Below are 13,917 nucleotides of genomic sequence, written 5' to 3'. Positions count from 1 at the left end.
AAAACTGCAGCCCCTGAACCACAGGTTCTCCCTTTTGCACCTCTCCAACTCTGCACTTGGAGCCACGGCCTCATTAACCTGCTCATGCTATTCTCTAGCAAACTCAGGTGGGCTTATTTACCCAGATTCAGTACAATTCTTACCTCTCATTGGCAGCAGGCCCATGGGAAGATGGGACAAGAGACAGTAGTCTTATCTAACTTCAAAACGTATTTACTAAATAAATGAATGACTGAATAAAAGTTTGTATACATACACCACACACTGGTGCTAGGAGGAAGAGCTGCCACAGATGAACAAAGACATGCTGCTAGATAAAAAGTAACAGATGGCCTCTGAACAGGCATATAATGGGGAAGGCCCTCAAAAAGAATATGCTGAATGGATGACTTAAAGTACACCTAGAATGGCAAGTAGCTGAATTCACCAGGAGAGTTAAAGTATATAAAGACAAATGGTGGTGGAAATACTAGGAGAACAAATTAAGGACAGAACGTAGCAGGCCAAGAATCCCAAATTAAAGGGTGTAGACTTCATTTGGTATAAAGCAGCAGGCCATTAAGGGACCTTGGGCAGGGGAGAGAAATTGAAGGCTATGTTTTAAGACAAATTATCTGACAGCTACATATAGGTTGGATTGGTAGGAAGAATTGAAGGGAGATAAGCTGAGGGACTGTTAAGGTAAGTACCTTGTGCCTAAATCTTTCAATGTACTTATCATATAACTGTACATAACACATAATAATGAGGTTCATTTTTCTTCATCTGTCTCTCCGAGCAGGCTCAGAACTCCAGAGATAACGAATCTACTTTTTCAGCACATGTAAAAAGTGAGGATGGGCCAAACGATCATTGATAGCCCTTCTAATTAATAACATACAGGTCTACAATTGATTACTTTCCTTCCAAGCATTTACAGCTTACCTAGAGATGGAAGCTAGGAAGAAAGGTCATAATTTACGAAAGGATAATAACCTTCAAAATATCATTTACAATCTGTTTTTAAACTCAGAATGTATTTTCTGATGATAACAAGAGAACCACCATTTACTGATTGCTTATCTTGCACCTTGCATCGTGTTGAAACACTCTACATATCTCATTCCTCAACATGATCCTATGAATCAGGTATTCCTATACACAATTTCTGAATGAGGAGCCTCAGATGTGGACAGGTTAAGGAAGCTGCCCAAGTTCACATACCTAGGAAGTGGCCGAGTCCAGCTCTGAGCCTAGGCAATGACCAAGTTTTAAGGTCAAGACAAAATGCCAACATAATCCATGATGTGTCTAAGTGTAATACAATCATAGAATATAACAACTAGGTTATTCAGTCACTCCTTAGGAGTTATATCTTTTTAAATCTTGCAATACAGTTTCTTCAGACTTTCTGTATCTAATCACCATGACCCATCTTCTACAGAATTTTTAAATGGTTACTACACAATTCAAATGAAACCAAGTGTTTCAAAGTTAAAAAAAAAAAATAGAAAACATATAAACTGACAAAGTAAAATACCTACTCAACATATCTTTTATTTTTAATTTTTGTGGGTACAGAGCAGGTATATATATTTATGGGGTACATGAGGTATTTTGACCCAGGAGACAATGCATAATCACATCAGGGTAAATAATCACATACAGGTCAGGCGCAGTGGCTCACACCTGTAATCCCAGCACTTTGGGAGGCCAAGATGGGTGATCACCTGAGGTTAGGCGTTCAAGACTAGCTTGGCTTACATGGTGAAACCCCGTCTCTAATAAAAATTAGCCAGGTATGGTGGCACACACCTGAAGTCTTAGCTACTCAGGAGGCTGAGGCAGGAGCTTGATCCAGGGAGGTGGAGGTTGCAGTGAGCCAAGATTGTACCACTGCACTCCAACCTGGGTGACAAAGCGAGACGCCATCTCAAAAATAATAATAACATCCATCACCTCAAGCATTTATCCTTTGTGTTACAAACAATCCAATCACACTTTGTTATTTTAAAATATAGAATAAATTGTTGACAGTCAAAACCCTGTTGAGCTATCAAGTGCTAGATCTTCTTCAATCTATGTTTTTGTACCCATTGACCAGACCCACCTTCCCCCATCACCTACTACCCTCTCCAGCCTTTGGTGACCATCACTCCACTCTCTATCTCCATGAGTTTAATTGTTTTAATTTTTTTACCTCCCATAAATGAGAACATGCAAAGCTTGTCTTTCTGTGCCTGGATTATTTCACTTAACAATGATCTCAAGTTCCATCCATGTTGTTGCAAATGATAAGATCTCATTCCTTTTTATGTCTGAATAGTACTCCATTATGTATATGTACCACATTTTCTTTATCCATTCATTTGCTGACTGACACTCAGGTTGCTTTCAAATCTTAGCTATCATGAACAATGCTGCAATAAACATGGGAGTGCAGAAATCTCTTCAAGATACTGATTTCTTTCTTTCTTCTGGGTATATACCAAGCAGTGGTATATACCTGCTGGTATATATGGTAGCTCTATTTTTAGATTTTAAGGAACCTATAAACTGTTCTGCATAGTGGTATACTAATTTACATTCCCACCAACAGTGTAAAAGGGTTCCATCTTCTCCACATCCACACCAGCATTCGTTATTGCCTGTCTTTTGGATGAAAGCCATTTTAACTGGGGTGAGATGATATCTCACGTAGTTTGTTTTTGTTGGTTTTTGGTTTTGTTTTTGAGACAGGGTCTGCTCTGCTGTCCAGGCTGGAGTGCAGTGGTGCAATCCCAGCTCACGGCAGCCTCAACCTCCTGGGCTCAAGAGATCCTCCCACCTCAGCCTCCCCAGTAGCTGGGACCACAGACATGCACAACCACAGTCAGCTAATTTTTTGGCATTTTTTTTGTTGAGGTGGGGTTTCACCACGTTGCCCAGGCTGATCTCGAATTCCTGAGCTCAAGCAATCTGCCCATCTCAGCCACCCAAAGCACTGAGATTACAGGCATAAGCCACCATGCCTGGCCTCAATGTAGTTTTGATTTCCATTCTGCTGATGATCAATGATGTTGAGTACCCTTTCATACACCTGTTTGCCATTTGTATATCTTCTTTTAGGAAACATCTGCTCAGATCTTTGACCCACTTTTTAATCAGATTATTACATGTTTTCAACTACTAAGTTGTTTGAGCACCTTATATATTCTGGCTATTAATGCCCTATCAGAGAGACAGTTTGCAGATATTTTCTCCCATTCTGTGGGTTGTCTCTTCACTTTGCTGTTTCCTTTGTTGTGCAGAAGCTTTAACTGGACGTGATCCCACTTATCCATTTCTGCTTTGGTTGCCTGTCCTGTGGGGTATTGCTCAAGCAATCTTTGCCCACTCCCATGCCCTGGAGAGTTTGTTTCATAGTTTGAGGTCTTAGATTTCAATTTTTAATCCATTTTTATTTGGTTTTTGTATATGGCAAGAGACATGGGTCTAGTTTCATTCTTCTGCATATGGATATCCAGTATTCCCAGCACCATTTATTGAAGAGACTGTCATTTCCCCAATGTATGTTCTTGTCATTTTTGTCAAAAATGAGCTCACTGCAGATGTATGGATTTATTTCTGTGTTCTTTATTCTGTTCCATTGGTCTATGTGTCTGCTTTTATGCTGGTACCATGCTGTTTTGATTACTACAGCTCTGTGGTATAATTTGAAGTCACATAATGTGATTTCTCCAGTTGTGCTCTTTTTACTCAGGATAGCTTTGGCTATTCTGGATCTTTTGTGGTTCCATAAACATTTTAGGATTTTTTTTTCTATTTCTGTGAATAATGTCATTGGTATTTTGATAGGAATTGTATGGAATCTGTGGACTGTTTTTGGCAATATGGACATTTTAACAATATTGATTTTTCCAATATATTGACATGGAACATCTTTCCATTTTTTGTGTCCTCTTCAATTTCTTGCATCAATGTTTCATAGCTTTCATTGCAGAGATCTTTTACTTCCTTGGTTAAGTTTATTCCTAGGTATTTTATTTGTCTAAATATTTCTTTAATGAGTTACTCCGAAATAGAGTTAGGGGAAAAATGAAATTCACTAAATTGCACTATAGTTTTTAAATTATCCATTGCTGAAGAACACAGACAAATAAGAAGACCGTGAGATTTAGATGATACTGGATTAAATATGAACCATAACCAAGGTTTTTTTAAAGTTAAGGTGAAATAACTTTTCCATCGAGGGATGGAAAAGTATCCCTGCATTTTTCATGGATCAGACACCATCTGTGGTGTTTTATTCCCTTCCAAGGGAAGAGCAATTGAGCTCAGAAGTTCAAGACCAGCCTGGGAAACATGGAGAAACCCCATCTCCACAAAAAAAAAAAAAAAATTAGCCAGCCATCGTGGCAAACACCTACAGTCCCAGCTACACAGGAGGCTGAGGGAAAATAGCTTGAGCCAGGGAGGCAGAGGTTGCAGGGAGGTAGAGATTGCAATGAGTCTAGACTAGACTGCATCACTGCATTCCAGCCTGGGCAACAGGACCAGATCTTGTCTCAAAAAAGCTACCCTTAAAGTAGTTGAAGAATTAATATGCAGATGAAAAGTTTAGAAGTTTAGACTTATTCTGCATATCTGTAAAGGGTAAAAGAACTGAGTCTTTCCAACAATAAATTCTAGCCAAAATGAATTAATTACAGTGCATGAAAACATGAACAGTCAACAAACTACTCAAAGATACTGGTTACAGACAGTATGTTTCCAACTAGAGACAGGAAAAACGCTCTCTGCCCATCCTAAGTACCCTCACAGGCACAAGAACTTCCCTTGGGTCTATTCAAGCCAGTATGCCATTCTTTCCAGCCACGGATGCTACTCAGATACAGAAAAGTTAGTATACTCCAAATGAAATTTATTCAGAATCACTTCTATTTCTTCTTTCATGGTTTGAAATTAATTTCAAGTATTTTTAAATACATACTATATTCTAAAGCCAAATATCAAGATGTCTAAAATTTGGGTACTTTGTGGAATACTACACAGTCAAAAAAAGAACAAAATCATGTCCTTTGCAGCAACATGGATGCATGAAGATGGAGGCTATTATCCTAAAGGAATTAACAAAGGAACAGAAACCAAATATCACACGTTCTTACTTATAAATGGAAGCTAAATGCTGAGTAAACATGGACACAAAGAGGGGAGCTACAGACACCAACAGACAGCAGGGCTTACTTGAAGGGAGAGGATGGGAGAGGGTAAAGGTCAAAAAGCTACCTATCAAATAGTATGCATGCTACCTCAGTGACTAAATCATTTGTACACCAAATACCAGCAACACACAATTCATACATGTAACAAATCTGCACATGTACCCTCTAAACCTAAAATAAAAGTTAAAAAAGAAAAAAGTAAAATAAAATTTAGGTACTTTTTTGCTAAATTTAGCTATAGTTTCCACTGATGAGTATAAATAATTAACAGAGAACAGCACCATATCTAAAATTAGAAAATAGGCTCTTAGTTTGGGATCCACAAAAGCTATAAAGGGGCTAACATGAATTATTTTCAATTAAAAAAAAAAAAAAAAACAAGGCCAGGAGTGGTGGCTCACGCCTGTAATCCCAACATTTTGGGAGGCTAAGACTTGTGGATCACTTGAGGTCAGGAGTTCGAGATCAGCCTGGCCAACATGGCAAAACCTAAAAATACAAAAATTAGCCAGGCATGGTGGCACACATTTGTAGTCCCAGCTACTCAGTAGGCTGAGGCAGGAGACCTCTTGAACTGGTGAGGTGAAGGGCGCAGTGAGCCAAGGTGGCGCCACTGCACTCCAGCCTGGACAACAGAGTGAGACTCTATCTCAAAAAAATACATGTCCCCTATATTAATACACAAACTAACAAAAAATGAAGGTTTTCCTAATTTTTAACATTTCTATCAACTCAACTCGCGGTTATCTCATATAGATCAAAAGCTCTGATTGATGAATGATAGATATATCAGGATTTTTTAAATAAGGAAGTAAATTACTGCTTTGCAATGTACCTAAGCTGAGCATGGTAGCTCATGCCTGTAATCCCAGCACTTCAGGGGGCTGAGGTGGAAGGATTGCTTGAGGCCAGCAGATCAATACCAGCCTGGGCAACAAAGCAAGACCCCATCTCTATTAGAAAAGAAAGAAATGTACCTCAACAAAGTGTACATGGTCATGGGGTGGGTGAAGAGAGATAATAAAAGGGAGAAAAGATAAGGTGAGGATCACTGAACTAGATACTGGTTCAGACAATAATATTAGTAGCTCACTATTAATACATTATCACATTTAGGTAATTCTGTCAACAACATTTTGAGATAAATTCTGTAATAACCACTCTTTTACAGATGAGGAAATTGAGGCCAGGAGAGATTTAATATCTTAATAAAAGGCAGCTAGAAACAGCAAAGTCAGAATTCAAACCTATGCCTATGGGCTTAAAATGTAGAACTGCACTGAGTAGTAACTACTGTTGACTGAAGGATCAAAGTAAATTAATCAGGTGTATCAGGTGCCAATCCAAACTTGAAAGCACTGGTATAGCTTTTAGACTATAAAATTCCTTATTAGTATGATTTAGTACTTTATCTTTCATTGTATAACAAAAAGTCAAACTCACTTTTTCTCCACTTCTATGAATTCCTAAATTGGCTTCTGCCCTTAACACTATATTAATACTACTCCTCATAAGATCTCCAATAACACTCCAAGTCCCAAATTCAACTGATTATTTTCATGCTTACTCCTCTTGGCCTTATGACAGACTACACCAAACTGACCACCTTCTGTCACTTAAAAATTTGTCTTTCCTTGACACTCAAGACAATACTCTCTCTCAATTCTTCTTAGATTCTTTCAGCAACTGACCCATCTCCTCTGTACAATCCATGAATGCAGGGATCCTCCACGTGCAATGTAGCACTTGAAAAAAAAAAACCAATCTAATAAACAGATTTGCTCCCAATTCCTATTTTCAAAAACGTGATTTAGACTTTAAGGAACATTTTAAACATTTTAATTCACAATATTTCACCTAACTATAAGCCTTGGCTATTCTACTTGCTCTTAGAAATCTTATCCTGTCTTTTCCCATTTTGGCCAAAAACAAATAAAAAATAAATAAAATAAGAGAAATCTTATCCTGTCTAGTGGCTCCATTTATCAAATATATACATACACACTGGCTGCTCCCAAATCTGTATTATCTCCCTAGATAGCTCTCCAGAAAGTCGGATTCATATTTAACAGTTTACTCAACACCTCTACCTAGATTCTCCCTCAGGAAACCCAAATCTAAATAAAGTACATCCGAAGTTGACTGGGCGTGGTAGCTCCCAGCACTTTGGGAGGCCGAGGTGGCTGTATCACTTGAGGTCAGGAGTTCGAGACCAGCCTGACCAACAAGTTGAAACGCTGTTTCTACTAAAAACACAAAAATTAGCCAGGCATGGTGGTGGGTACCTGTAATCCCAGCTACTCAGGAGGCCGAGGCAGGAGAATCACTTGAACCTAGGAGGCAGAGGTTGCAGCGACCCAAGATCGCACCACTGCACTCCAGCCTGGGCGACAGAGCAAGACTCCAACTCCAAAAAAAAAAAAAAACAGTTAACTTCTCTCTTTCTACAACCCTCTCTTCCTCCTCTCTTCACACTGTTATCAAAGCAACCACCTACCCAGCTGTATGCTAAAACCTGTTGAAGTCATCCTCCACTCAGTCATTCCTTTCCCTAATACCACAAACTCTTCATTGTCATCATTAACAAAATTGGGTGGTATTATCAATATGCACATATCACATGTCAAGCAATGAGCTTTATATACTACTGGTCATTTCAATAAGGTTGCAAGGTATGTCTCACACTCATTTTACTGCTAAAGAAGCCAAGCCTAAGTAACTGTCCTCCATTTACACAACCATGGCAGCAGAGCCCTGGTACCCTGACTTAAATCCAGTATGTGTGACACCAAAGCACATCTCTTTCCACCTCAAATACTGCCTCTCTACTTCAGCAGATGTGTCTCAACCCTAGCTCCTCCTCTGTCACCTCCACTGCCACAGCTTTGCTTCAAGGCCTTGCTAAGATTATCATAAGGGCTCGTATCTTTTCTCCACTCCAATCTAGCTTTTAAACTGCTATTGGAATGATCTTCCTAAAGAGAGAGAACCCCAGTCTGTTCATTTCTTCTTTCGAAAACCCATTAATGGTTCCCCATCAGCATGGAGCAAAACTCACACACATCCACTCACAATCAGGCCCCCAACTCACCATGGGACCTGGGCCAGATCAACTGACTTCACTGTTTTCAAAACAGGACCAGTTATAACTCTATGCTTTAGAATTTGCTGGGACTGTCTCTCATCATAGCCCACATCCCGAAAACCTTCTGACAAGTTCTCACTCACCCATTGTTCAAGACCAAGTTCAACTGTCACCACCTCCGTAAAGCCCTTCCAGAGTCATTCAGACAGAATTAATGGAGCCCTCCTCTGCATGCCCTATATCACTTTGCTCAGTTCACTCACAGAATTACCTGCTTAATGATTGTCTTAACCTTTAAGACTGAATTTCTAGATTACTTTGCACATTCATGTTTTTGTATCCAGCCTAAAAATACATATTACAAGGACTACTGGAATGAATTTTCCAAATTAAAGTAATTCTATACCTTAAAAGTTACAAATAAAGTGTGGCAATATGGCACTTTTTTAAAAATGTAATTGCTAAATTTGTTTCCAACTTGTATTTTTAAAAAATATTTGTACAGTTAGGCTCTAAAGAATTGTTAACATTTAATCCACAATACTTCACTAAAACTATAGACTCCGTGACAGTAAGGCCTGTTTGTGCCCTAAAACACACAACAGACATTCAATGTTTGTTGAATAAATGAAAGCTCTTTGTTTAGCCTAAAACTAGCATCTTATTTGAACAGCTAGTAACTAAAATGATATCCTTTAAAAATAATAATAATAATGAAAAAAAGCCAGGTGCAGTGGCTCACGCCTATAATCCTAGCACTTTGGGAGGCTGAGGTGGGTGGATCACCTGAGGTCAGGAGTTCAAGACCAGCCTAGCCATCATGGTGAAACCCCATCTTTTACGAAAAAAAAAAGAAAGAAAGAAAAATAAAGGCGGGGCAGGGGGGATCTACGTAAGTCACAAACTTTCTAGCCTAAAAAAAATAGGTTAGCATAGTTGAGTAGTCCCCTGTACACAGCACGTAAACCTTAAGGTATCATATACCAGCTCTAAAACTCCATGAGTCTAATAAGTATTATAGGACGTCTCTGATAAATTATTAGTTTTTCCCTTATTATCTTTAAATCATCACACCTTTTCCTTAATAAATTCTACCTTGAGTGATTTTATTATCATTGAAATAATTGTGAAATACTCCTACTACCACTGAGGCATAACCAATTTAAAACTTAAATTTTAGGGCTAAATATACAAAAAATAATGGTGTGTAAAGAGAACATCATCTTAAACACAATAATCAAACAATTCCTTTTTTCCATTTAGAATCATAAAATCTTAGGGGAAGGAACGTAAGAGTTTTGTTTAACTTCCTACCCAACCAACAATCCATACAGAACCCTTGAGAGACACTGTTTGAATCTATATATGAATACTCAACTCTTACATTCTAGTCACCTTTAAAAAGTAAATCTTATTGAATTTCTAGGCAGATGACTGAACATAATATGCTTAAGGCTTAAAATGGAGTATTTAGGTAGGAGCTAATGGAGAAAAATATCAGGTGTTTCTTTTCTATTTCTCAACCATTGGTAAAACAATGCTCAAAATCTCATGCAACTTCAAAGATCAAAAAGTACACCAAGATCACTTCCAAACTGGAGTCAATTAAATACAATCTTACCGATTCAGTGAACTTCTCTGACTTGTATAATGACAGAATCAATGTAAAACTGTAAGAGCTGTGTTTGACGCAGCGCTGTTATTCACTAGAAAAAAAAATAATCTCATTCCCCACAGGCATAGGATAGGTCCAGACAGGTCATCTGCAATCTCTAGCAGGCAATTTTTTTTTTTTTTTACTTAATTCCCTAAACCAAGACTCATCTCTTAATATCCCAGGTTCTTCTCACCTCCATAATTCTCCCTATGGAACAAACATATCTTTAATGGGAACCATGATATTTCTGCCACGGATGGTACACGATATGGAATCACTTGTTTGAAGACAGAATTAGTAGGAGTGTCTTCAACAAAACAAAATAAAAAGTTTAAAAAGGAGGGTGACATGGAATTTACTCTCAAAAACAATTATTTTGTTTTCTCCAAATCAAAATCCTTTTATATATATTCTATCTTTATTAAATAAATGACACCATTTGTAATGATTTGAATACCATCTCAAAGGTCAGACTAATTTGAAGCCTTTTAGAACCTAAAATCTACAGGCAAAACACATTAATTTATGGTCACTCGTGGAAGGTCAACGTTGCTACTCACATAAGCTATTTCTAAGGACCCCAAATGGATCCTCATCATAAATTTAAGCATTAGAGTCCACTATAATGGCTACAAGCTTTCTGTGAAAGACATCATGTTTTATCTTTCCTTGCGTTTCAAGTATTATGACAAACGGACTTATCTCATTCCTAGCCTCCTTTCCTCCAAAACCAGCAAAACTGAAACACTAAAAATTTTAGTCTGGTCCATATTAGTCACTAAAAATCTTTCTTCTTGTAAACACTTCATAATAGGATAACAAGACGTAGTTTGCAAAGATTATCTGTACATCCTATATAAAAAATAAAAACGCGTGGCACACCAAACCCAGATCCACTTCGGTGAATTATTCCCTTCAGGGCCCAAATGTGTGCATTATGCAACAGCCAGCATTCCCGATTGTAATCCCTGTCTGTGATGCAATGAAAAAATACAAATGGCTCCGGTATAATCTGCTCAGGTCCTAAGTAGTAATTCTCGAGGCGCCAACAAATTAAAACAAGGATTCCCAAATTCTCAGGAACTTTGAAAATGACAAATTGTGTCACAGTTCTGTGAGAATCACAATGAAAACTTTCTCTTCTGGTAATTTTTTAGAAATATGTTCCTCTGGTCCCAACCTCCCCCAAAATCCTGACACTCGTTTTAATTTACGTTGGGAATGGCTCTCCCAGAGGGGGAAGGTGACCTGCATCAGGTGGTTATCTTCGAATCCACGGAATACGATACCCACGCCGGTTCCCAGACACTGAAAAGCCAGTGAGATGCTTCAACCTTTCTCCCCAAGGACAGTCATGGGAGTCAGTGTAATCCAGACCCCCGAGCCATAAACCACGCAGGGCTCAAGGCTTCACCTCCTGAGGCCCAGGTCTCTTGAAAAACGGCATAATGGAGAGCTGAGAGCAGAATTAGGACAAAACTGCAACGACCTGCATTCTAGAGCAGAGAGAATCATACGATATCTATTCCAAAAGTAGTTACAGGTAAAGGAAGACGGTCAGAGCATCTCTGGAGGCCACCTGCTCGGGTGAGCCGAGTCTAAACGCTGAAGTTCCACACCTCCCCGGGTCCGGGTCTCCCCAAGCCAAAGCAATCGGCGCGCACGCCAAGGATCCAGGTGGAGAGAGGGCGAGGGGAGGGGGCGGCAAGCCGCAGCTTGGAACCGGCCTGCGGCGGAGGCGAGCGGAAAAGACCCAAGACCGGCATTCCCAAACACAAAATGGTGGCGCCGAGGCGGAGGCAGGCGCACCTGGGGGCGCCACACGCCCCGGCGGGCCCTCGCAGATCGCCGCCAGCTGGACGCGCGCCCTGGGCCCTAGCGGCCCGCACTGGTCTGCGCCAGGCCCAGCCCGCACGGGCCGCCCACAGCCGGCGGACCGCGTCGCAGCTCGGTGTCCGCGGGGCCAGTGCCGGCGGGGACGCAGGGCCCGGCGCGGCCGCCTCGGCCTCACCCCGCGGTCCGCGCCCGGGATGGGGAGCGCACTCACCTCAGACGCGCCCCGGGTGCCGCTGGAAGAGCCCGGGAAAGGAGGCGGAGCCGCGCGAATGAATGGAGCCGGCGGCTGCTCGCTAGCCACCTCCGGCCAGCCCCGGGCCGCACCGCTCGCAGCTGCCAAGGCGGGTGCGGCCACCTCCCGCTCTCCCCGAACGCCCGGCTCCTCGTCGCGGGTCGGCCGCGGCCCACCGTGCCCTCCGCCGACGTGACGCACTAGCGCCGCAGCGCCTCCAGCCTTCGCTTCCGCGCAGCGCCCGCGCCCACCGCGAATCCCCCCGCCCGCCTGTGCTGCGCGGCCCCTCCTCGGCGCCGGGGACGCCGCCCTGCCTCCCTCCAGCCCCGGCTGTCAGACGCCGGCCCTGCAGGTGCGGGCTACGCCAGCCCTGGGGCGCCACACGGCCCCTCGCCTCGCCACCCGCGCCCCCTCTCTCTCCGCCCCGGCCGCCGTCACCCGGCAGCGCCCAGCTTAGGGCGATGGTCTGGTATTAAAGAGTGACCTTGGCTTAGATATAAAAATAGATGCGGTTAAGCCGCGGGGGCTACGACGCTGAATTTGTGTGTTCCTTTAATGCCGACCTTCGCAGGATCCCGTTCGCACAGCCTGGCGGAGTTCTCCAGCCTGGGGCAGGCACTCCTGAAATTTACCCATGGTGGGCGCGGCCATCCTGGCCTCCGGACAGGGGTGCAGACGGCGCGGGCGAGGACCACGGGCCTCAGCCCTGCCACCTCCATCCTAAACCTACTGCCACTTAGGAACATGCCAGGAAGACTCGTGGGCTTCTTTCACAGTCTGGAGAAGCCCTAGAGCCCCGACTTTCATCTTGAGAAGTCAGGGAGAGACCAAATTCCTGCGTTGACCTTTTCTCTTTCACTGTCTAACCGGCACCGACTAACTCTGACCTAGAAAGACAACAGGGTTCCATCGGGCTTTCCTCTCCTCCCTTTCCAAGCTCAATTCAACCGTCTTGTGGCCTCTGGCGCCTTTGCTAATAGCACACTCCTACTGTAAAAATTAGCCCTCCAGTATTTAAAACATGATAAATTGTCTTTAAAGTATGCATATTGTAGCCTAAATATACTTAATAAATGTATTGATAAACAATATTGTATGTAAATATTGTCAAGAATTTCTTTTACTCATCCCAGAACCATAGCATTATTTTCAGCTCAACCAGATAAGTTTGAAATTGCTTCTTTTATTCCTGGGAAATATTTAATAATCACAATACCAACTTTCACGAGTTTACTAATGATTAGCAAGATTAAAAAATATTTCAAAGAATACTTGTTGATATAGATATATTTGACTGTGATTTTTTTTTACATTTCTGCCATATAAGAATCTATTGTGTTCCATTTGTGTAATATTTAATTAACCAAAATCTTGACTGTTACACATCATTTACCATTTTAATGAAAGGAATTAGATTTAATTGAGCAGGAATTTTGGATAGTTGGGTTCTATCTACAGCAGTAATAAATGAAATTATATGACTTGTATTTACATTTCTAGAGCTATATGTAAGTAGGAGTTCCCAGGGTAATCCCAAACAATTGCTATTGTGGGAAGCTTTTTTTGGCTACTAAACTATGCCCTACAGATGTTGAAGCCTCAGGCCTTAGTGTAAAGCTAACCAATACAACTTGTTCATAATATTTGAAATTCCTAAGTGTGATTGACTCTTAGCTATTGTTTTAGAAGTGTGCGGATATTCGTGCCTGAGTCAGGGAGGCCTGACTCCCAAATGTCTGTCTATTCTGGAAGGAGACAGAACTACAATCGCTCTATGAAAGAAAAGGTCCAATTTTTAATTTTTTTTTATTTTTGTTTTTGGACAGGGTTTCACTCCCACAGCCCAGGCAGGCTGGAAAGCTGCGATCTCGACTCAAGTGTCACCCTCCGCCTCCCAAGCTTAAGTGATTCTCCGGCGACAGCC

The 13,917-nt window shown here is 41.5% G+C and overlaps 2 protein-coding genes across 5 annotated transcripts in view; one reads left to right on the top strand and one right to left on the bottom strand.

Moving 5' to 3' along the window:
- The window catches only part of FAM169A (family with sequence similarity 169 member A), a 79,213-nt gene extending 65,575 nt beyond the window's left edge, over positions 1–13,638 (bottom strand). For 2 of the 4 annotated variants that reach the window (XM_032278337.1, XM_032278317.1), the window contains exon 1: positions 11,973–12,048. Coding sequence is in view for 1 of the 4 variants with exons in the window: in XM_032278309.1 (XP_032134200.1) it covers positions 12,557–12,739 (183 nt within the window). In the remaining 3 variants the exon portion in view is untranslated. Of the gene's footprint in view, positions 1–11,972; positions 12,055–12,556 lie in introns of those variants that run through there. The other 2 variants (XM_032278309.1, XM_032278357.1) reach the window with 2 other exon arrangements.
- On the top strand, positions 11,147–13,075 carry LOC116553975 (translation initiation factor IF-2-like). The gene is made up of 2 exons (XM_032281757.1): positions 11,147–11,244; positions 11,487–13,075. The coding sequence occupies exons 1-2, from the start codon at positions 11,147–11,149 to the stop codon at positions 12,187–12,189; spliced, it is 801 nt and encodes a 266-aa protein (XP_032137648.1). The 3' UTR covers positions 12,190–13,075.
- Positions 13,639–13,917: the final 279 nt, after the last annotated feature.

This window comes from Sapajus apella, unplaced genomic scaffold (assembly GCF_009761245.1).
Source record: "Sapajus apella isolate SASKATOON/1434 unplaced genomic scaffold, GSC_monkey_1.0 scaffold1, whole genome shotgun sequence".
Taxonomy (NCBI): Eukaryota; Metazoa; Chordata; class Mammalia; order Primates; family Cebidae; genus Sapajus; species Sapajus apella.
This window is presented reverse-complemented; position numbering and strand designations above follow the sequence as displayed.

Excerpts from the sequence above, each read along its gene's own strand:
- LOC116553975 (XM_032281757.1), top strand. The coding sequence starts at position 11,147 with ATGGCTCTCCCAGAGGGGGAAGGTGACCTGCATCAGGTGGTTATCTTC. Across the intron at positions 11,245-11,486 it reads TCCCAGACACTGAAAAGCCA|AGCATCTCTGGAGGCCACCT; the intron begins GTGAGATGCTTC and ends GAAGACGGTCAG.